The sequence below is a fragment of the Artemia franciscana genome, chromosome 4 (genome assembly GCF_032884065.1).
Source record: "Artemia franciscana chromosome 4, ASM3288406v1, whole genome shotgun sequence".
Taxonomy (NCBI): domain Eukaryota; kingdom Metazoa; phylum Arthropoda; class Branchiopoda; order Anostraca; family Artemiidae; genus Artemia; species Artemia franciscana.
Genome location: NC_088866.1, coordinates 20,019,941 through 20,044,002, shown reverse-complemented (window position 1 = coordinate 20,044,002; position 24,062 = coordinate 20,019,941). Strand labels below are relative to the sequence as shown.

The 24,062-nt window shown below is 36.5% G+C and overlaps 3 protein-coding genes across 4 annotated transcripts in view; 1 reads left to right on the top strand and 2 right to left on the bottom strand.

Annotated features, from left to right (window-relative positions):
* The window catches only part of LOC136026112 (tryptophan--tRNA ligase, cytoplasmic-like), a 287,826-nt gene that overhangs the window by 79,925 nt on the left and 183,839 nt on the right, over nucleotides 1–24,062 (bottom strand). The gene's annotated exons all lie outside the window — the stretch shown is intronic.
* Nucleotides 1–24,062, bottom strand: part of LOC136026116 (tryptophan--tRNA ligase, cytoplasmic-like) — a 50,048-nt gene that overhangs the window by 9,082 nt on the left and 16,904 nt on the right. For both annotated transcript variants that reach the window (XM_065702399.1, XM_065702398.1), the window contains exons 4-6: nucleotides 17,048–17,230; nucleotides 7,220–7,325; nucleotides 28–309 (exon numbers count right to left, since the gene is read on the bottom strand). In XM_065702399.1, the coding sequence (XP_065558471.1) occupies nucleotides 28–309; nucleotides 7,220–7,325; nucleotides 17,048–17,230 (571 nt within the window). The remainder of the gene's footprint in view (nucleotides 1–27; nucleotides 310–7,219; nucleotides 7,326–17,047; nucleotides 17,231–24,062) is intronic.
* The window catches only part of LOC136026115 (importin-5-like), a 145,658-nt gene continuing 132,806 nt past the window's right edge, over nucleotides 11,211–24,062 (top strand). Inside the window, exon 1 of the mRNA XM_065702397.1 lies at nucleotides 11,211–14,247. Coding sequence (XP_065558469.1) covers nucleotides 11,221–12,798 — 1,578 coding nt within the window. The 5' untranslated portion in view covers nucleotides 11,211–11,220 and the 3' untranslated portion in view covers nucleotides 12,799–14,247. The remainder of the gene's footprint in view (nucleotides 14,248–24,062) is intronic.

Below are 24,062 nucleotides of genomic sequence, written 5' to 3'. Positions count from 1 at the left end.
ATGTACCTTAAATAAAAAAATAAGTACCTTTTCTTTAATTTCTTCGTGTGTATCTGTGAGAAAAATTGCCGAGTTGGGATCACTCGCAGACATCTTACTGTTGGCACCTTGCAAAGCTGGGAAAAACTTTGAATGAACCAGAGCAGGTTTTAGAAATTTCAGCCGCGGAGCCACGTCACGTGTCATCCGGAAATACGGATCTTGATCAATTCCGCAAGGAATTAAACAAGGTACGTTCGTTTTGCCTTTGAAAATTTGAGGGAATGCCGACGAAAAAGACGGCACCGCTTGGTTAAAAGGAAACGAATACTGGAAAAGAAATTATAAAAGGTTATTTAAATATGTAATATTTTCCGATGTTCTTTCCTGAAAGTACCAAGAACAGTTTTAATGAAAAAAGACTCCTTGTACACTTACCGAGTTTATGGTAGTAGCGATCGGCAATTAAAAAACTAGTAAAAATAGCCAAAAACTTAAGGCCCCGAAGCCTAAGAATGTGTAGCTTCCCTGCGAACGTAAGTTTGTCTTTGAGAATCAACAGCATCTTACGAATGAAAAGAATAATCAAATTTAACTAGTTAATTATGTTTACTTATCTTGATGGTTCAACGCGCCTACACTGATAAAATAGGGTTCCACCCAAAAAACTTCGTAACTTTGAAGCAACATAAAAAAAACAAAAAAAAAAGAAGAAAATTACAAATTCTTAGTATGGATAGACTTAAGATGGATCCAGGAGGCTAAAATTATTCTAATTTTGATGTCCTTGGTACTTTAGATATGTATTAATCAATTTCATTTTCAACTAAATAATTTCTTATACCAAAAAAATTACCAAAATCTTTCTTCATCTTTCTACCAAAAGATGTAGGGCATACTTTTGTTCCTTCACACAATCTTCTTCCTCGTCGCTCTTTTTGTTTTATTTTTTAATTCAGTAGTTTTTATTGATTTACAAATAAACAAGTAAATAAATAATTTATTCCTCACGCCTCTCAATACAAAATTTCCACATAACTGACAACTTATTAAAAGAAAAATGTTATGGCAGGGCGAAGAGCGGATCGACTGCGGCACGGCTGCCATTTAAGTCGTCCTACGTTGAAAGTCTCGAGATATGGTATGTTTATGTCTAGGCTATTGGAGAAGGCTTCCAGTGATTTCATCTTTTCGACTGGGGATGACAGTTCATTCCAGATCCTGATGACACGGGTTATGAACGAATGATGGTAAGAATTAGATCTTACAATCTTCATCTTCACAGGCTCCAATTGCAGACTGTGCGATCTTGTGTTACTTTGGGGAGTTATTTAAACATGCTTGTCTTTTACGTTCCCAAAATTCTCGAGAACTATCTTGAAGAGGGTTTTAAGTCTAAGATCGTTCTTCTTGTCTCAAGTTTATGGAGAGTGAGCCTTCTTTAGAGCTTCGTCATACGGAAGGTTTCTAAATCCTTCAAGTCCTTTTAAAAAGCGTTTTTGGACTCGTTCTATTCTATCAATATCCTTTTTGAGATATGGCGACCAGATGACAGTGGCGTTTTCAAGCTGTGGCCTGACGTAGCTTGTGTATGCTGAGATCTTTGAGTGAATGTCAAGGTGTCGTAGGGAGTGAGTGAGTAGCCAGAGAGTATTTGATGCTTTACGCACAACCAGGCCGATATGCTTTTCTAGTTTGAGGTCCAAGCTCAGAATCACACCTAGGTCCTTTTCGCAGGTTTGGGAACTGGCGTTTATGCAAATGTCTATGTACATGACGAACAAGACAGAACCGAAAACACTTACCTTGTAGGACGCCGCTGGTTGCATCTATCCATGAGGATAGTAAGTAAGTAAGTAAAATATTTATTACCCGTATTTTTCACATGGAACAAAACGGAGTACAATGAAAAAAAAAGAAAAAAAGAGAAGAAAAACGGAGAGAAATTTAAAACACAACATGGAAAAATACATAATCAAGAACTGTAGAAATGTTTAAGCCAGGGGTGGTTCCATTTTGCCTGGAAATTAGAAATCAACCGGTTTACTGCGATACTGGGGTCTGCAATGTGTTTATCAATCGATAATGGGGCCTGTGTTTATCAAAAATATAAGTATTTCTCGTCCACAACGGGCATCGCAGCAGAAACTTCGAGAACCTAAAATAAAGGGACCGGAGCTTGCGTTTTTGGGTGTCAGTTAATAAATTCCAAAATGGTGCGATATATAGAATATGCGGCAGTGCGACAGGGTTATACATATTCGCGAGATACTTTCGGCATAAGAGGAGTCTGCTGGCGACGATAGACCCATACGCGGTGCGGATTTTTTTCTCGACGTGTTTGACGAGCAGTAGACGAGTTTCATTAAGATTACAGCCTATGGGTAAACCCAGATACACGACTTGAGATGAAACGGTAATTGACTCGCTACCTAGCAGGAGGTGTTCAGGCTGAGAAGGACTATCGTTGAAAAAAAGAACAGCAGATTTAGAAGTATTGAAAGCCAGGCCAATTTTTCGGTATTCATCACGCAGGATCGAGAAGTTCGATTGCAGACCCCTAATAGACCGACTTAGATTTAATAGATCGTCCGCATATGTAAGTAGCGACACATTTATATTCCTGGAGATACATGAAACATTTACACATGCCTGGGCATTTAAAACACTGTTATTGTACAAACTCGGGAATAAAAACGGCAATACATATCGTACAGTACGCTAGTGACACGGAGGTTTACACCTTGCTGGTAAGTGGCTAAAAGGGCCTGAGCGTGAATCGACGAATCAAACGCTCTACTCACATCAAAAGCACCAATCACTATAGGGTCACCAGATTCGTGAGAATCTACTAGAATAGCGGCAAGACTGAAGAGAGCGTGAGCACAACCCAGACCCGGTCAGAAACCGAACTGGTGGTCAGGCATTCGGCACGAATATTGAATTTCTTTTGAGACTAAGATCTCTAGAACCTTACAGAGCACTGGAGCAACAGTGATTGGCCTGTACGAGGAGCATTGGTCTGTTGGTTTCCCTTTTTTAAAGATGGGCGAGAGCAAACCGACACAAAAAGAGTCAGGCACTACACCAGTGGTGAAAATAATCTGGAGTAGCAGCGTCAGATATTCAATAAGCATAGTAGTACCGTGTAGCAGCTTTTGCGCGCACAGTTCGTCTACACCACGGGAATGTTTCTTCTTTAGCTTTAAAATAGCTTCATGCACACTTCCGTAAGTAACGACAAAATCAGGGACACACTGGCTGGATAATACCGATTCTAGCCGGTTCTCGAAGGGATTAGACGTGTTTGGGTTGGGGGCACTGAATTCGTTGGAAAAGTACGATTCCCAATCTTTTTCGCTAATCGAATCACGGGGTTTTTCGGCAACCGGTTCGCTCAGCCGGGCTTTCCAGATTAGTTTTGGGTCACTTACGATTCTGGAGGAGTACTCTTCTTTTAATTTGGTACGATGAGCTTTCAGTTGCTTGTCAAATTTTCGTTTAGTCAATAAACGGACAGAGTTAACAGGACCAGATTTGGGCCTATCACAATCTTGCCAGATTCTAAACCAAAACTTAGCATCGTTGCAACACTTAACTAGGGCCGGATTTTGCGAGAATTTGTGAATTTCTGTTTTCATTTTAACCTTTCTAGTAGGAACTGCTTTTTTTCAGCTATGAGAAGCGAGTGAGTAATCTCGGCACAAAAAAAATTGATGAGTACTCTCGCATCCGCGGGATCAAAATTCGAATTCACTTGGAGTAAATGGAAGGGGATTCGTATCTTTACAAGAAATGAGTTCAGCACCTGATGATACAAAGTAGTATTAACTTTATCCCATTCACTTACTACTTTCCACTTGTCGTTCTTGGGTTGACACAGAGCTGGTTTTATGCTTAGAGATTCCAGTAGGGGTAAGTGATCAGCGAAGACAGCGTCTTTTAGAACAGTTACACTTCCGTTAATATTCTTGGAGCAGGCCGTATGGTCAATGCTTGAAACAGATCCAGAATTATGAACGAAGGAGTAATCACTGTCTTTTGGATGCCGTTTAGAAGCTGACTACAGGCACACATGCTGTCAAGCAGATTGCAGTTGAAGTCCCCCAGGACTAGGCAATGCAAATCTCTCTGGGTCACAGACTTCAGGCACTTCGCTAGTTCGCGAACTGCGTTCATAAACTTTCACTCCGATTTGTCATCATGGTAGTTTGTAGGAAGATATACGTTGAAGAATGCGATACTGCCGGAAGATGTAGCCAAGAAGTGATCATGCGTAAATAACACCTTACTTTCAATATACGGGTGGCAAATAATTGCCAAGTCACCGGAGGGGCGTCCAAAAGACCGAATTTTTGCGGGCTCGAAATAAAAAGTAAGTTTGTTCGAGAACTTTAGAAGAGAAATATTGTGAGGAGAGAACATATGTTTTTGTATAAACATAATGTCACAGTCTCCACAATATTTTTGAATTATCGCAAGTTTGTTGGGGACTCCTCCGTTCATGTTCCATGACGTAATTTTGACACAAGCTGGGCTATTAGACATTGGGCCGCTTCAGCTCATTGACGATTTTTATTATTGTGGGGCAATTGAAGGAACGGTAAATGTGGCGTTTTGATTTGCAGAGGGCCCAAGCTATAGGGTTTTCACAGAACTGGTCGGGGCTAGAGCCATGACCTCCATCTCCGCATCGAGAGCAAATTTGCTGGCTAGAGCAGGTAGCAGAGATATGACCAAAATTCAGGCAGTTAAAACAGCGCTTTGGGAGAAAGATAATTTCCTCGATGGGGTGCCGCTCCAAGTCAATTTTACGAGGGTTTTTCATGGCGTGGATCAGATAATGGTGGGATGAGAAGAATAATTTGAAAAATCTGGTTTTGCCACATTGATCAGCTTTTTCACAATTCGGTATAATTCTCTTAAGCGCGTCACCATTAATATGAGCTGGGACAAACTTGATCATACCGATGAAAGTGGGAGTTTTAACGCTTGCGAGTGTTTCAGGCGATTTTTGTTAATAGATGTTGCTTGTACTGCTGCTTTAGATTTGTTCTTAGTTACGAGGCGCCATTCGTACTTCCCTCGGCGGAGTTCAAAATCGTCATCATTCAAAGCATCACCACAATTATTCGACAGGAAGTTTTTCCTTTCTTCTGCGGTAACAACGGTAGGAGGAGGCTTTTTCAAGACTACTGAGTAAGACGGAGGAGAAGGAGTAGACTCATTAGCTTGAGCAGCAACAGGGTTGCCTTTAGGCCACGGTAATGGTTTCTGGTTCAAACGGTCAAGAAGGCCATTGAACTAGCGATTCATCTCGTTGACAGTGGACACTACACAAGCAGCGATCTCTTCATTGCAGGCCGGAACTTCTTGGGGCTCAAAAATAACAAACTCAGGAAGCTGTCTCTTTTCTTTGGCACAGCGAGCGAACATCTTCGCATTGTCCATCAAGTTATCCTCGTCCTTTACGTGTTTTATTACACGTTCCCCTAATTCCGACTTGCGTTAGATAATCTCTTTTGCTTCTAAAATCGCTTCACGGCTGAAAAACTCGAGTCCTAGCCTAGTAAAAACATTTGTTTTCACACCTGCTATCATAGCTCTTGAGATAAAATTCAGTACTGCATTCCGCACTAGGTTATCACCCATTCGAGGTGCGAGTTTAACTTTTCGACTATGAGCCTTTCCATGATTTTCAGGAATGGTGAAGTGAGGCTGATCGGGCGATAATTCTCCGGGTCACTCCGTTTCCCTTTTCCTTTGAAAATAGGTGTTACATGGGATAGCTTCCAGGAAGAAGGAAACTTGCATTGCTCAAATGAGATTTGGAAAAGTATTGCCAGAGGTTCACATAGCTCGTCTCTCAGTTCTTTAAGGATAAAGGACGGGATGCCATCAGGATTGAGCGCTTTTGACACTTTCATGCCCTTCATTGCTCTTAGAACACTTCCTGGCGTGAAGCCAATACTGTGGAGCTCGCTTCCTGGGTGTGAGTCTTGGAGTTCAGGTAAATAGCCATCGTCAACAGTGAAAGGGCTTGCAGAAAATTCTACAAGAGCATTCACCTTATCTAACCTAGTACTACGGACCACATCACTTCGGTCTATTAGTGTTGGTAATTTCTGTTGCTCACCTAGATTACCTTTGCAAAGGTTGTAGAAATTGCTTTTTGTTCTTATTTTCTGGAATTAAGAACAAAAGTTCATTTAATCCAATTCATTTTACATATTTTTACTTCACAATAGTCACAAGCCAAGCTTCCTTTCAAATTATGCTGTTATGTCAAGATCCAGTATGTTTTGTATTCACCACTCTTCTCTTTTCCGACATTCCTGAGCTGAAGGTTGAATTCAACCCTTCTGTTAATTTCTAATAAAGTGGATAAATCTTCTGAGGCTTAATTAGTTTCCAAAGGTTAAAAGTAGACTGGTTACCTTAACAAATTTCGGGCATTTTTAAGCACCCTATATCTAGAAATAGTTATAGTAATTCGCCTAGACGAGTAAAGGCTACTAATAGATTAGTTCAGGAGATGTCCCCACTGCGGTCCTTACAGGAGATCGTTAAAAAATAACCGTTCAAAAAGCTCACACTTTTACGCCAATTTATGACAAGAAAGGAATTTCCACTCAGGATAAGAGTGGATGTTGCCATCCCTGTGATGTTGTTGTGACATGTCTTTTCACTACTGTTCTCGCTGTGCTTTACTTTCGTTCATCATTGCCACAGACATTTTGTCCATGCCTTAAGCTTTAGCTTTTCAGAATCAGTCATCATCGTGAGTAATTTCGCATGACGCCATAGATATCAATAAAACTTCTTTTCCAGTTATTCCCAGTAATTATATTTTCGCCTTAATTATGTTGTTACATAATTCAGTAGTATACAGGCATGCTGCATTGCATACACCCTCTAAAATTTCAAATCACTTATTAGCATAATAATCGTCTTATTATTAAGTCGTAGGATGCCAAATACTCAATGCGATTCTCGCTATCGCTTATTCCATGCCTTTGCTTTAGCTATTTGAATTGTATGACATTATTGTCATAAAAGGAAAGAATAAATTTCATGAAATATTGACGAAAAAGATGACATTATTGTCACAAAAGGAAAGAATAGACAAAGAATTTATAAATTATTAGACATATAATTTACAAATAATATAATGTAAGTAATGGTGAAGTACCAGAGTCAGAAATATACACATATATCTATATACCTATATCTACATTACCTTTCCCATGCAGTCACTATCTGAAAAACCAAACTGGCCTCTGATCTTGCTAACCGTAACCAGTTTCTGGATTCTAGCAAGAGTCTCTTGGAAACCAACGCTTTGCCTGAAATGTTAACTCACATTAGTATGCACTTTGACTATATCCCCCCTCCTTCTTATTCTTGAATAATCAAATTCAGTTACTGGTAGATAGAATCAACAAATGAATGACTTCATGACCAATGCGACTGTTTTCATTCAAGATAAGTCCCTGAAGTTTGAAAATGAAAATGACAACTTTGATTCTGCTTTGGCCCTCCATATTTTCGAAAACCCTGATCATTTACTTCTTTTTGAAGAGGCGACTTTAATATCCACTCTAAATGGCTTACCGCAATCTTTTAGAGAGGTCATTGAGATAAAAAAATATATAAACAGAAATTTTGCTATAAATAGAGACACAGGAAATATTTCCTTAAGCCCAATTTATAATAGCTTAATATTAAAAGATTCAATCAATATTTTTTCCCAGTCTCGTTTTAGGCAATCTGCACTGTGAAACAAAATATTACTTTAAACATCGAGCCTCGGAAAAAGTATATAAATAAAGCATTACGCTCAAAGGTAGTTTTAGCATCAGGGAGGTACGAAAGGGGGGGGGGGGTACTTTGGTTCCAGGACCACCTTCAAAATCTATCATTTCCCTAATTCGAACGCACTTCTTATTCAAATTATCAAATCAATCTTGTATTTACTATTGCGCTCTTCAACGCCATAAAAATTTCCGTGTGCGTGCTTGATTTGTTTATTGAACAACAATTGTTATTTAATATCTTAGTATTTGCTTTAAACACTTTGGATATCTTGCAACTCTTAAATTCTAGGTAGTAGCACCTTACCTATTTAATTGGAATAAGTCTGTAACTAATCTGGCGTTTGCTTAATGCAACGGACAACTGAAGCCTGAGGCAAGCATATTCACCAACAATTTAGTCAGCAGATTTCCGGTAGTCAGAGGGAATATCCGTTTTTTTACACATGTCTGACAGTAAGCATTGCATATAATTATAAGAGACTGGATATATTTAGTACTTTTTATGATTTACCGGAAGATCGCTGAAAGACTTCGCTGAAAATAGTTGCAATCGTAAACAGTTGTCGAAATTCCGTCTTTCAGTTGCTGATAACTATCCTTGCCTGTTTGATGAATCTATGAAAGTCCTCCTCCTCTTTACTGACTTATATCTATGTGAGACCGGACTTTTGGCTATGGTTTACATTAAACTAAGCACAGAAATAAATTGGGTACATAAAACTCACTGTGATTAAAAGTTGAATTGATGCTGAAACTGTAATGAAGAAAAATCGGAAACAAATATCGGTTTGTACAAAAATCGGAAACAAATAAGTTTGACTCCTTCTCTCCACTCTACTTTTTAGAACAGTAAAAAAAATTAGCGCAAAGAGCAGGGCGTTGAGGAGGGAAGAGCCCCTTTAATATACGGAGTAATTTCTGTTCGTTTTAAGTTTTAATCCCGCTCCTTACTTTCAGTAAAAAAAAAAATTGTTTTTTTTTTTATTTAATTTCTGAACGTTTTTGAAATAATGCATGTTTTGATTTTGGCTTTCCGCACATGAATAATTAAAACGAAATTTGCATATAAATTTATTTTTATGGCTAAATCGCTTTCTCAAAGTTTTGATCGGACGATTTGGAGAGAAATGAAGCGGAGGAGTAGGCCTAATTACCCTCCAATTTCTTGGTTATTTAAAAAGGCAACTAGAAGTTTTAATTTTTTTACGAACGTTTTTATGAGTAAAAATTTACGTAACTCACGAATTAACTTTTGTGACGAACTTCTATATTTGTATGTTTTTATTACGTATATGAGGGAATTCACCCCCTTGTCAATACCTGACTCTTTACACTGAAGTTTAAATTTTGTCCCAATTCCTAAATAATGACCCCTGAATCACTAAGGCCGTAAAATAAATAGTTCAAATTAATATAATTACTTTAGCGTAAAGAGCGAGGTATTAGGAGGAGGTGAATCCCTCATATGCGTAATAATTTCGGTTCGCTTAAGTTTTAATGCTGCTCCTTACTTTCAGTTGAAAAAAAAACTTTTTCATATTTATTTTTTCATTGTATTTTTTTAAAAATGCTAAAAAATCCTGCTCCTCCTTTCATGAAAATTTCCTTCCCCCATGACGAATTCCTCCATGGAAAGTTCCCCTCGTATAACGCCCTCCCCTCAGCCCCTCCTCCCAACTGAAAAATCCCCCTGAAAGCGTTCGTACACTTCCCAATAACCATTACTATGTGCAAACACTGGTCAAGGTTTGTAACTTGCTGCCCCTCCCACGGGGACTATGGGGGAGTAAGGCGTCCCCAAAAACATAAATATTAGGTTTTTCGACTATGCTGAATAAAATGGCTATCTCAGAATTTTGATCCTATGACTTTGGGGGGAAAATGAGCGTGGGAGGGGGCCTAGATGCCCTCCAGTTTTTTGGTCACTTAAAAACATTAGAACTTTTCATTTCCGTTCAAGTGAGCCCTCACACGACATTCTAGGACCACTGGATCGATAAGTTTACCAATGAAAAAAAAAAATAAAAAAATAAATAAACACGCGTCCGTTATCTGTCTTGTGGCAAAAAATGCAAAATTCCACATTTTTGTAGATAGGAGCTCGAAACTTCTGCTAAAAGGTTCTCTCATATGCTGAATCTGATGGTGTGATTTTCGTTAAGATTCTATGACTTTTAAAAGGTGTTTCTCCCTATTTTCTAAAATAAGGCAAATTTTCTCAGGCTCGTGACTTTTGATGGATAAGTCTAAACTTATATATTTAAAATCAGCATTACAATGCAATTCTTTTGATGTAACTATTTTTATAAAAAAAAATCCGTTTTTAAGAGTTTCGGTTACTATTGAGCCAGGTTGCTCTTTACTACAGTTCGTTACCACGAACTATTTGATTTTTACAGTTTTTTTTAACGATTCTTTTTCAGTTAATAATTACTGTTGTTCTATAATTATTTGTTATAATAGTTGTTTTCTCCGGTCATTTCAGTCTTAATCTTTCTCAGTTAATAATTTGTGGTTGTTTGTTAAATTTTTATTTTTTGTAATTGGTGTTCTTCAGGTGTTTCAGCCTTGTTTTTTTTTTCTAACCTAGCAACAGAGATTGTCCAATGTTAAGATATGACAAGTGTTTTTATATTGACCAATTTTCACACGAATTGGAGAATATCTGGTTGCAAGTTACAGAAAACATAGTATAACTTTAAACATTTTATATGCCAAACGTTCAAAATTATGAGGTTCTATATATTAAACGCAATTGCGTGTTATATAATTAACGCAATAAAATCGTCAGCCTTTGTCTAAACGTATATTCTTTGATGTATTTTAAGAAGTTAATACTATCCTTCAGTGTTTATTCATAGATTAAATGCTGAGGAATTCTCTCATTTTTTTTTATTGGTTGTTTTATTTTATTTTGTATTAATTAATAATTAAATTTTTAATGTATTTTTCCGATATTTTTAATGGGTCATGCTACTATGCTAAAACTATAAGTTGTTATAACTAACATCCACCATAGACATGGTAATGTTATTACATAGACACGGTAATGTTATTATATCCTGACTTATATCTTTTACTCTCAATTTATCTGTTTTAACCTCACAATTTAATAAGTTTGAAGCTCTTTTATGATTTTGTCATTTTGTAAATTACTTTCCTTAAAAAAGACATATTTAAGAACTGACGAAATATTTCTCAAGTATATTAGTCTTATTTCTGCTGTTGTCTTCATGAGTTAACATGACGTCATTTTTCACATTTTGACCCATTTCAGGTTCTATAAATACATTATCAGTGCAGATTAGTATGACGTCAGTATTGTTATTAGTATTATAGCCGTCCATCAGCAATGACGTCATTTTCACAATATATACGGAGATCTTCAGGCCTTTTTATCAGTTATTTAAAAAGAGTGTTAACGATGCTTAAATTTATGGCCATTACGATTCCCTGCGCTGGAATAGTAACCACGTGGGCAATTAAAAAATATGGAGAATCCAAAAAGGATGTAAGGCCAAAGAATGTGGATAGAAACCCAGATAGAATTCTTAAGAATAAAAATGATCTCAAAACAGCCAACAAGGGTGTAGGATTAGATGTTGGCTGTGAAGGGTTTGCAACTGGCGTCAAAGAAGCCACGGGTCTGCTTCACAAGTCTCATACCAATGCTGGCAAAATGGCTTATGACGGCCCTCAACTAGGGTCCTTGATTTTAGCTTGGGCTAGAATATGTGAAATCCTTGGACCACAGTTAGAACCTTACCTACAAATGGCTATACCACTTGTCATTCAAGCAGCTAATATGGAACCTGATTTACATTTCGAAGATCGAGATGCTGCTGAGAACAATATGGAAATAAAAATAACAGAAGACATCAAAAGGAAAGCTATTGATTTGAAAATACTGGCAACTTTTGTTGCGGGAGTCAAAGAAGATTCTTCTGACGCTGACAAAGCTTGCGAAATAATATTAAAAAATATTAATTTTGTTGAAGTTAACATCAGAAGAGCTGCAGTACAAAGCTGTCGCGTAGTATGTGAGTATGCCAAATATAAAGATCGAAAATATAAGAAAACAATTTTCTTTTCTATAGTGGAAAATATAGTCGATGAGCCAAATAAGGAGATTTTGTTGGAAAAGCTCGATTTATTGGTTGTCTGTATGAAAACCTTCGGTGCTAAAATATTCGACTGTGATGTAATAATTAAAATTGATCAAATCTTGAGGAAAATCTTTGAAATTCATGACAAAAATAAGGAAGAAAAGTCAAAAAGGAAGGACGATGAAGCTAATCATGGTCAGCTTCTGAACAAGATTTATTATATTCTCCATGAAATCCTCATTATAAACAAATACACTTTTAGATGGTATTTTCTTGAGCTGATAAAAGGCCCGGTTAATGATCTACTGACCCCTGAAGAACCATGGGAAGACCAGTTGTTTGCACTACGCATTGTCAATGAAGTAATTGAATATATTGGTCTAGAATGGGACAAATGGTACTCTGACAAAGAAAAAATGTTTATTGAAGGGACGATGGAAAAAATTATGAGGATAATTGACTGTAGGCCACCAGCAGTCGTTTTAGAGGCGGCCTTTCATGGAATTGGTCTTCTGGGGCTCCACCAAGGAGCCATTATTAAGAACTTACGAAGTTATCCAGAATTCCTAACAAAAACACAATTCGAAAACTTGAAAAAATCTAAGCTTTTTCAAAACCTGAAGGAAGCTGCTATAAAACTTGAAAAATGTATAGAAACAGAATATACAAAAGACCCAGAATTTCTTTCTGCAAGAGAAAAGGCCTCCGATACCTTGCTCATATTAAATATGAACATAATGCCAATTGCAGAGCACGCCAATACTGCAGAGCCAATACAATTGCAGAGCCAAAACATATTTTTGAAAATAACAAATATCTTTATGAATGTAAAAAACTGGATAGGTCAGGCTAGGTTTAGTTGGGCTAAGTTAGATAGTAATATAGATAGTAATTAGATAGTAATTAGACAGATAGTAATATTAGGATAGGTTACATAGGATAGGTAGTAGTAATAATTATTACTGTTGTTGTGAAAAATTCGAGCAACTCCCCTATCTGGTGAGCATCATGTGGTCATTGGTGTAAAGGTCTGATGGAGACTTAGTATCACAGCTCAACACTCAACGACTTGGACTTATGTGCGATGATTCAGAGCTGTGTGAAAGCTGAGAAGATACGTCAGACTCGTTCATACAAACTACCGTTTGAACAGAAAGCTGATTTACAGAGAGCCTGTATGAACCCTATTTTTTTGGTTTCGAAAGGCACCAAATTGAGGAATACAAGTTCCTTCCTATGCGCTGTTATAGCTGTCAGCAATATGGACATTCCGCGAAAATTTGTAAGAACTCTGCCTGTTTTTCTTGGTACACCGCTGATCACAGCAATTCAAGGGACAATCCCTATTCTGGTGTTATGAAGTGTACGCTCTGTGGTTCTACTGCTCACCCATGCTATAGCATCAAGTACCAAGTATCAAAGACGCTCCTGAGTAACAAATGAGGAACTCCCCGCTTAGAGTTTGTGGGGAACGTAAATGGGGCCATCATTGAAAAACTTCCATTCATGGAAAGCGCACTCTGCTCTGTAAATGTCTGCATAGTAAATGGAAAAGTGAAACTGCTAAATGCATATGAAAGATAAAGTGACAGTTTGGCTTGAAAATGAAACAGTTCCAGTTCAGACTTTGAAGAAGCAAGGTAGTTTAGATAGTCAGTGTGATTTAAAAAGCAAGACCACTGTTGCCAGTGATATACAGCTGAAATCAAATACAGAGAATCCCAAGAAGCTCAGCAGATCCCAGTCAGAAAACCACAAGAATGTGGAGCAACAAGTTTTCACCCGAAGCTTTTCTCATACCAAAAATATGACGAGTCTTGTGCAGGAGTCCAAGCCAAATGATGCTGAAACAAAGTTGGAGTTAAGCTCTTTAAAGCATACCAAATGTGAAGAGAAACAGAAGCCTCAAACCCATCCCAAACAAAGTAAAGTGGGTAGACTTCCTAAATCAAAAACTGAGACAGCGATTAGTAGCAAGCACAATCCTAGGTCACCGAGGAAGCATTTACGCTCTACAACCCTGCAAAATCTATTTCCTATGATCAAACATCAAACAAGAAGACGGGATAAAAAAGTTATTGGACTAGGTTGTATGAAATTGGTGCTAAAAGTAAATCAAAAACCTTCTGAAAACTAGAAGAAAAAGAAGAAACCAAAACAGGTTATTGTGTATTTTAATAACGGCTATGGCAAGGATACAAAAATAGTGTCTCCTCCAGAAACTTCACATTAGTATCCGGTTAAAGCTGTTCCTAACATATAAAAAAAAAGTCGTCCCAAAAGGCAAGCTAGCTTAGAGGAAAATTCAAAACAAAAAAAAATTATTCATCAAGTTTCTGAGCCAGGTCATGTTCCAAAAATTCGAGGAACAAGTCTGTAACTAATCTGGCGTTTACGTAATGCAACGGACAGCTGAAGCCTGAGGCAAGCATATTCACCAACAATTTAGTCAACAGATTTCCGGTAGTCAGAGGGAATATACGTTTTTTTACAGTAAGCATTGCATATAATTATAGGAGACTGGATATATTTAGTAATTTTTATGATTTACCGGAAGATCGCTGAAAGACTTCGCTGAAAATAGTTGCAATCGTAAACAGTGGTCGAAATTCCATCTTTCAGTTGCTGATAACTATCCTTGCCTGTTTGATGAATCTATGAAAGTCCTCCTCCTCTTTACTGACTCATATCTATGTGAGACCGGACTTTTGGCTATGGTTTACATTAAACTAAGCACAGAAATAAATTGGGTACATAAAACTCACTGTGATTAAAAGTTGAGTTGATGCTGAAACTGTAATGAAGAAAAATCGGAAACAAATACCGGTTTGTACAACAATCGGAAACAAATAAGTTTGACTCCTTCTCTCAACTCTACTTTTTAGAACAGTAAAAAAAAAATTAGCGCAAAGAGCGGGGCGTTGAGGAAGGAAGAGCCCCTTTAATATACGGAGTAATTTCTGTTCGTTTTAAGTTTTAATCTCGCTCCTTACATTCAGTAAAAAAAAAACTTGTTTTTTTTTATTTAATTTCTGAACGTTTTTGAAATAATGCATGTTTTAATTTTGGCTTTCCGCACATGGATAATTAAAACGAAATTTGAATATAAATTTATTTTTATGGCTAAATGGCTTTCTCATAGTTTTGATCGGACGATTTGGAGAAAAAAGAAGCGGGGGAGTAGGCCTAGTTAACCTCCAATTTCTTGGTTATTTAAAAAGGCAACTAGAACTTTTAATTTTTTTACGAACGTTTTTATTAAGTAAAAATTTACGGAACTCACGAAATAACTTTTGTGACGAGCTTCTATATTTGTATGTTTTTATTACGTATATGAGGGAATTCACCCCCTTGTCAATTCCTGACTCTTTACACTAAAGTTTAAATTTTATCCCAATTCCTAAAGAATGACACCTGAATCACTAAGGCCGTAGAATAAATAGATGAAATCAATATAATTACTTTAGCGTAAAGAGCGAGGTATTAGGAGGAGGTGAATCCCTCATATGCGTTATAATTTTGGTTCGCTTAACTTTTAATGCTGCTCCTTACTTTCAGTTGAAAAAAAAAACTTTTTCATATTTATTTTTTCATTGTATTTTTTAAAAAATGCTAAAAAATCCTGCTCCCCCATTCATGAAAATTTCCTTACCCCATAACGAATTCCTCCATGGAAAGTTCCCCCCGTATAACCCCCTCCCCTCAGCCCCTCATCCCAACTGAAAAAATTCTCCTCAAAGCGTTCGTACACTTCCCAATAACCATTACTATGTGCAAACACTGGTCAAGGTTTGTAACTTGCTGCCCCTCCCGCGGGGACTGTGGGGGAGTAAGGCGTCCCCAAAAAAATATTTATTAGGTTTTTCGACTATGCTGAATAAAATGGCTATCTCAGAATTTTGATCCTATGACTTTGGGGAAAAAATGAGCGTGGGAGGGGGCCTAGATGCCCTCCAGTTTTTTGGTCACTTAAAAACACTAGAACTTTTCATTTCCGTTCAAGTGAGCCCTCACACGACATTCTAGGACCACTGGATCAATAAGTTTACAAATGAAAAAAAAAAATAAAAAAATAAATAAACACGCGTCCGTTATCTGTCTTGTGGCAAAAAATGCAAAATTCCACAATTTTGTAGATAGGAGCTTGAAACTTCTGCTAAAAGGTTCTCTCATATGCTGAATCTGATGGTGTGATTTTCGTTAAGATTCTATGACTTTTAAAAGGTGTTTCTCCCTATTTTCTAAAATAAGGCAAATTTTCTCAGGCTCGTGACTTTTGATGGATAAGTCTAAACTTATATATTTAAAATCAGCATTACAATGCAATTCTTTTGATGTAACTATTTTTATAAAAAAAATCCGTTTTTAAGAGTTTCGGTTACTATTGAGCCAGGTTGCTCTTTACTACAGTTCGTTACCACGAACTATTTGATTTTTACAGTTTTTTTAACGATTCTTTTTCAGTTAATAATTACTGTTGTTCTATAATTATTTGTTATAATAGTTGTTTTCTCCGGTTGTTTCAGTCTTAATCTTTCTCAGTTAATAATTTGTGGTTGTTTGTTAAATTTTTATTTTTTGTAAATGGTTTTCTTCAGGTGTTTCAGCCTTGTTTTTTTTTCCAACCTAGCAACAGAGATTGTCCAATGTTAAGATATGACAAGTGTTTTTATATTGACCCATTTTCACACGAATTGGAGAATATCTGGTTGCAAGTTACAGAAAACATGGTATAACGTTAAACATTTTATATGCCAAACATTCAAAATTATGAGATTATATATATTAAACGCAATTGCGTCTTATATATTTAACGCTATAAAATCGTCAGCCTTTCCTCCAGCGTTTATTCATAGATTAAATGCTGAGGAATTCTCTCATTTTTTTTAATTGGTTGTTTAATTTTAATTTGTATTAATTAATAATTAAATTTTAATCTATTTTTCCGATATTTTTAATGGGTCATGCTACTATGCTAAAACTATAAGTTTTTATAACTAACATCCACCATAGACACGGTAATGTTATTACATAGACACAGTAATGTTATTATATCCTGACTTATATCTTGTACTCTCAATTTATCTGTTCTCTTGTTGACGTAAATCTGATAAAATAGTGAAAAAGACATAAAAGAATAATTACCCCATATACTCCAAATTTCTAAAAATGAACGTCTTGTCTGGGTGAAAATCCATAGCTATAATATCTTTTATATTTTCGACTGCCATTTCTTTTACTTTTTCTAAACTTAAGCTCTTCCAGTAATATTTTTCGTCATCAGTAATTTGGATTATAAGTGGAACATCAAAGACTTCCTGTAACCATCTAAAAAATAAAGAATATAAGAAAATAATTCTATCAAGACCGTTTCTAAATACTTTAGTGCCTCCTATGGCAATACAAAAAAAAAGTCAAACCTCCTGCGGCTATTTATAAAACCGAATCTGAAAAAATACAGTAGGGAGGCCATTCGCGGACTGTCTTAGTGCCTGAAGCCAGGGAGATGGCCCGCCGTGGAAAAGTGGGGTAAATAAGTACCAATTCTACTTGGCAGCTTTCATGACCTAATGAAATTTGTTGGTGGATTTTGAAATTTGTTGGTAGATTTGGCAGCTTTTGGAATTCTGGTGAATTCTGCTACTGGCAGCTTTGGAACTTTTTCCATACCTGGAGATGGCAACTTCAAAAAAGTGAATAAAAAATAACCATGTATGAGGATCATTCAGAAAAAGCTTTTAGCGCCTAAAGTCAAGGAGATTGTAACTTCGACAGATTGCAATTTCAAAGAAAATGGATACAAAAAAGGATTGTATAAAGGCCATTTGCAGACTGTTATATAATTCCTGTCAGGTTAGGAAGATAAAAATTTCACTGTCTGAAGCATCTTTCTCTGCTGAGAAAAACAAATCTGGTGATATTCTGAAGGCAAGCTGATTAACTCCAGATATTTTCGTGTTTTAGAAAGAAATCAAAGTCCTTATTGTTACTATTAACATAATTATTATTACTGTGGACAAACCCAAAAAAGCTGAGTCAAAACTGGCGCCCATTCCCCCCACGCAAAAAGAAAGAATGAAACAATTACCACACAACTATTAATGCCCTTTCAGGCTTGTTACCCCGGGATAGGGGTTTCCCATCTCTTTTTTGCCTTCATAGAATAAGTCTTCCTTGGTAGTGTCAAGATGCCCATCATTAGTTTCTACCATATCAAGAACGCCAGCTTCATCAATCGTCATGATTGATTCATCATATCAAGATCGGATTGGACAGGCAACACTCGTCTGTCAAAAGTGAGGGGAGAGTCTATCTCTACTGCCATCCTTCAGCAATGCTTAATCCTCAGAAGGAGTACTAGCAAGATAACTTATTTTCCCACCTCGTTTGGTCCTCAGGGGATCTTTTCTAACACCACGGTTGACACTTCATACATCCAGGAGAATTAACACCCTAGACATGATTTTGGAAACCAGGACTGGTTTTAGCCCATCCAACCTTGACAACGGCTTTAAAAAAAACCTTCGTCACGGCTAGACATCAAACAGTACGTTCAGCAGCTGGAGGGTGACTATAGGTTCTTATTTGTACTAATTACTTTCAGCAGCGCCAAAAGAACGCTTTAATCTCTACCTCCGTCAAAGCCCTTGATCAAATCTAATTGTTGTAATTTACAATGACGTCCTCTATATTACAAAACAGTAAGTTCTATTTTGGATACTAAACGATTTTGTGGGGAGCCAACTTGGCCAGCTTTCCAATAAAATATGCATTGACGCCTTTTATGTACGCTGCTATAGATTATCTAGAATTAATAGAATCTAGCAGCTTTAGACAAATGAAGCAAAGGAGTAAAATTTCATACCATTACTACTTAAAATGAACAAAAATTAAAACATGATTCTGTAATATCCATGACGGAAGGGGGAGGGGGGATATTTATTGAGACTCAGTAGTAAGTTATAAAAGGTACAGCAAAATCAATTTTAATTTTTTAAAAACCCCTTCCTGATTATTTCTGTTGAGTGAAAAAAGAAGACTTCCAAATACTGTGAGAACAAGCTAGGGCAAAAGAAAATCAATTTTACTTCCTGAGACCAGATTAGCTAAGGGTGACAAAACACAAGAGAACGAAGAAACAACGAAGAACACACATCAATGGAAAAGGGTACAAAATTACAAATAGCTGGGCCACGACCTCCACTCAAAAAACCTAGACTACAAATTTTTCCATTTGATAATTTAATAAGCCACTTAATATGGGTTTAATGTTCAGCTGCTTTTTCACCGTTATTCAAGAAAGGAACTTCTTGTGTTAGTTTTTGTTTCGTCAGATTTGTAAAAATTGTCTGTTAGACTTTAAACTTTAGTAACTTTGTATAAAAAAAAAAAAAAATCTTATTCCTTCACTGATGACGGCTGAACGGCGTTCTCAACAGAAATTTTTACGATTTTCTCTTTTTTTTCACTGACTGATTTTTACCAGTACCTTATTTTAGTATTTACATTAGACAAAAATGAATAAGAAAACAAAATAATGTATAAGCCTAGAACTGGGCCTATTGAGAAGGAAACATAATAAGAAAACAATTCTTACTTCATAATATGCAGAAAAATTGTAGTGAATACATTTCGAAGACACTAAACCGATTTTTTTTATTTTTCTGCCTTTTTTCGCTGACTGCTTTTTTTCTTTTTTTTCCAGCGTTTACTCTGTTAACAAATCTTTTGAAAAAGTCAATATAGTCTGTTTAGTTTAAAAGGGCGGGCTGTAAACTCAATTTTTCCCAAAAAGTCTTAAAAACTTTTGATTTGGCCACATCCAAACTGACAAGAACTGAAAAATGAAAATGTAAAAAAAAAAAAAAAATCAAATCCAGTTTTGGCAACAGGGGATAAACTGCGATGAATTTTAGGCTAAGGGTGTAGATCCCGAAAGCGTAAGTTAAAAAACAAATCATCTTGCTTTTTTTTATTTCAAAGCAAAAATTACTTTCGGAATAGCTGACGTAATTGTTCATAAATTGTATTTTAGATTCAAAGATGATTATCAAGAAAATATGTTGAATGAATTCAAGGATCTTTTTGGTATAAGCCTATAATTGGCACTGTTAAGAAGGAGATATGTTAAGAAAACAATTCTTACTTCATAATGTGTAGAAGAATTCTAGTTAACACGGTTTGAAGGCGCTTCAATTATATTTTACCCTCCCACCTTCCCCAACGTGCAAATATATAGCCCAAATGATATATTTCACATGTGTTTTTCCGTTTCTTGATTACGTCAACGTTAATTCAATTTAAGGCATGGGAAATATATAAATTGGGCTATATATTTACGCTTTTTTTATTATGTATAAGAGGGGGTTTGCCCCCTCGTCAATACCTCGCTCTGTACACTAAAACTTGAATTTCATCCCAAATCTTTAAGAGTGACCCTGAATCACAAAATCCGTAGATTAAATATTTGAAACTACTAAAAATGCTTTAGCGTAAAGAGCAAGGTATTGTAGAGGAGAAAACCTTCTTTTATACGTAATATTTTATGCTCGTTTTAAGTTTTAATGCTACTCATTACTTCCAGGTGAAAACTATTTTTTATTCATTTTCTCATTGTTTCTTTTTAAATAATGCTAGAAAATCCTGCGCTCCCTTCATGAAAATTTTCTTCCATCATGATAAATTCTTCCACTGAAAGATCCTCCCACTTAACCCTCTTCCCCGACCCACTCCCACCCCATCGCGAATAAGACCCCCTGGAGAGAGCTATTAAACTGAATTCCCATGATTTTTGGAATGATTTCCAAAATCATTTCCAAACGACAATAACGATATTAAATAGAATATCGTTAACAATTTTTTTTGGTTGGGGGGATGGAGGGAAGGCAATATGTCAGCTCCCATGATTTTGTAATAAACCTATTCAAACTACCAATTCTTTTTATCCCCCACGGCAAAAATTCGTGGGAACGTATTTTCTGCAAATTATCGACGATGTAGAGCTACAAAATGATTTCTTCGCCTGTGATCGGGGCTAAAATAGGATAAGAGAGCCACTGAATAAACCGAGCCACGTAACAATACATATCTGTTTGAACAGACGCGTACGCATGTTGTTCTTTGCTTGGAGTGAAATCCTACAAGGATTTTCAAAGAATACTATTGGGGGCACAAAGAGAGCGCTTGGTCCCTGCAATTCCACTCCAGAAACAGCTTTTCAGAAGAACACTTGTTAAAACTTTCAACACTGATAGGATAGGCTTGAATTTAGGGGAGCAAGTAGGTTGATAAAATAAGGCATGGAAATTGTGATTTTCCTAGGCATCCCCCCCCCCTCGCCGCTTCAACCAACTTTAGCAGGAAAGTGCTTAGATCTATTTTAAAATTTAGACACATGTTTCAGATATTCAGAGACTTTTCAGATAAATTCAGAGGAGAGGATCCAGACTTCCTGATATAGAAATAGATAGATAGGACAAGATAGAATAGATAGGACAAGATGCAATAGATACGATCCCCTCCCCTTAAAAAACCACGACTGTTTGTCGTCATTTATATTCCCTCTGTCTCGGTGTCCCGGTCGTCATTTGTGTCCCGGTGTCCCGGTCTGTAAGGTTTAATGGAATTTTTACCCTATAAATTAAAGCACTTTTTGTTTCCTTTTTTGAGCATATTGGTTTTTTAGGTTTTTTTTTGTTTGTCACTGTTAGATTTTACTTTGCATGGACACACTTGCGTAAAAACTTACAAAATGCGGATATCCAATTGTCTAAAAAAAGAAGTTTTTTTTAATCTTCCAGAAGTTAATATAAGCGATTGGTAAGCTACAGGTAGTTAATAATAGGTAATTACTTAAAACCCCAACTCAATAGCCTAAGTCCTTCCTGGGATACACCCTTTGGACAGCCTGCATTTTCATTGTGTTTAGGTTTAATTCGACATTTCTCTCAGCATTTCCTGGAATCTTCACCTTAATATCCTTAGCCTTTTTGGTGCTCTGTTGGTAAAAGAGCGAGTTCAATTGACGTCAATCAGTGAGGTTTAGCCATCTAAAGAATATTGTTTACAAGTCCTGCAATGATCGGCAGTAACAATGAAAAGAAACTATCAACCGCTTGAACAAGCCGCTTTCTTTTAAAACCTTCTCCTTTCTTTTTGCAAGATTGGGCATGTACAAGTGAGCGACGTTGCTTTGTATGTCTCTTAACTACTTCTTGCAGTTGATCATTGTCTTCAATTGAATTTTAACAAAGCTCATATAGAAAATTAATGAATACATTGTCAATACCATGTTTAAGCACAGCTTTCTTAAGCCGTGGTTTCGAATATCTAATGCAAATAATTAAGAAGACATTTTGAATCTACTGGAAAAATTCTCCTCTTTCGAATGGCTCAGCTATATAGTCAAGTCACTAAGATAACCTGCGAAAAGGCTTTAAGTGGAATGCCTCAAGAGAAGTATATTTCGTATAAGTACTCTGAGCTCCTGGATTTTTTGAGTACTCTGAAGAGACAAGTGGAAACTTAGTTGAATGCACTGGCATCCCAGGTCAATGAGTAACGGTGTGTATGACCAATTCAACATTACCAGATTAACAGATTAGCTTCTGATTCTTGTAATTATACCCAAAGGCATAGGAAAACTAAAGCAAACATTATCAAAAGGTTCTGAGTTCACCATGTCAAAGAAACTCTATGGCGTGGTGTTGCAGTGAGTTGTTAGTAGTGGTACCAGTAGGCATTTGGAACCACCAAGGGTAGAAGTAGAAGATCAAGATGAAAATAGTTAGTTGCTATTAAACTTTAAAATATAAAAAAATCTGGATTTTTGTTAAGACACTAAGTCAAATTGGACTCAAAATATGGTATTGTTATTTCAACAATATTTTGAGGCAACAACGATAGATCAAGGTAACGACTATCTCTGCGTTTACAAAGGTCTTTAGCAAACAGAAAACAAGGAAGATGATGAAGTGTTTGTCATCAGATCCGGTCGGGATTTAAAATAAGAACTCTGAGACACAATATCATTCCAAACATCAAATTTCACTAAGATCCCATTACCCGCTCATAAGTTAAAAATACTTCATTTTTTCTATTTTTTCCGAATTAACCGGCCCCCCACCCCCCTTCCCCCCAGATGGTCAAATCGGGAAAAAGAGCGGGAAAACTATCGGGGAAATAGAAAACTATTTCTAATTTAATCTGGTCCGGTCCCAGATACGCTTGCCAAATTTCACCGTCCTAGCTTACCTGGAAGTGCCTAAAGTAGCAAAACAGGGACCGACAGACAGACCGACAGAATTTGCGATTGCTATATGACACTTGGTTTATACCAAGTGCTATAAAAAGAGACATTCTTAGATTGTTAATTTTATGCCTAATTTCACAGTTCTGTTTACATTTTCACAATTCACCCTCCCCCTTAATTATCTTATATATCTCTTTGCTATATAAAAACTAGGATATATTTATATTGATCGGATCATCACGTTTCCTTCTATTATTACTCACATTTTTAACTCATTTAAAATAGTTTATTTTATCCAATATTCAGCAAACACTCCGGCTAAACTGAATATCTTGAAGTCGATAGAGAGTAACCGATTTCACAACAGACCAATCGACTGAAAGAACAATAAACAACTATATTATTAGGGCTATATATGTTTCCATCAAAGGAATGGGGCGGGGGCATTACCAGGGCAACGACTATTATAATGGAAAAGGGCATAAAATAAGGAATATAATGGAGCAACTTTTATTTTAGTTTGTTTTGCATATAGCCTAAGGCTATATAGAGGGGAGGGTGGGTATGAATTGCCAAAAACGCGAACAAGTTCATAAAAAGGAGCATAAAATTAGCAATCTAAAAACGCCTCTCTTTTTGTCCTTGTATGTCTCCTTCTGGAGAGCCACTATTCGTAACCTTGGCCAATAGCCATTAATGATTGTCTGCTATTTTGAAAAAATACCAGAGAAAATATAAATCCGCACTTAAAAAAAAAAAAATCCGTTACATGACTCCTCTACATCATCAAAAATATCCCTTAAATGATTCAACGGTATCATCGAATAACTACCCTTAAATAATAGTAAACACCACTTACACGATTGCCAAGTGTATATATATTCGCGATAAATAAGCATAAATATCAAA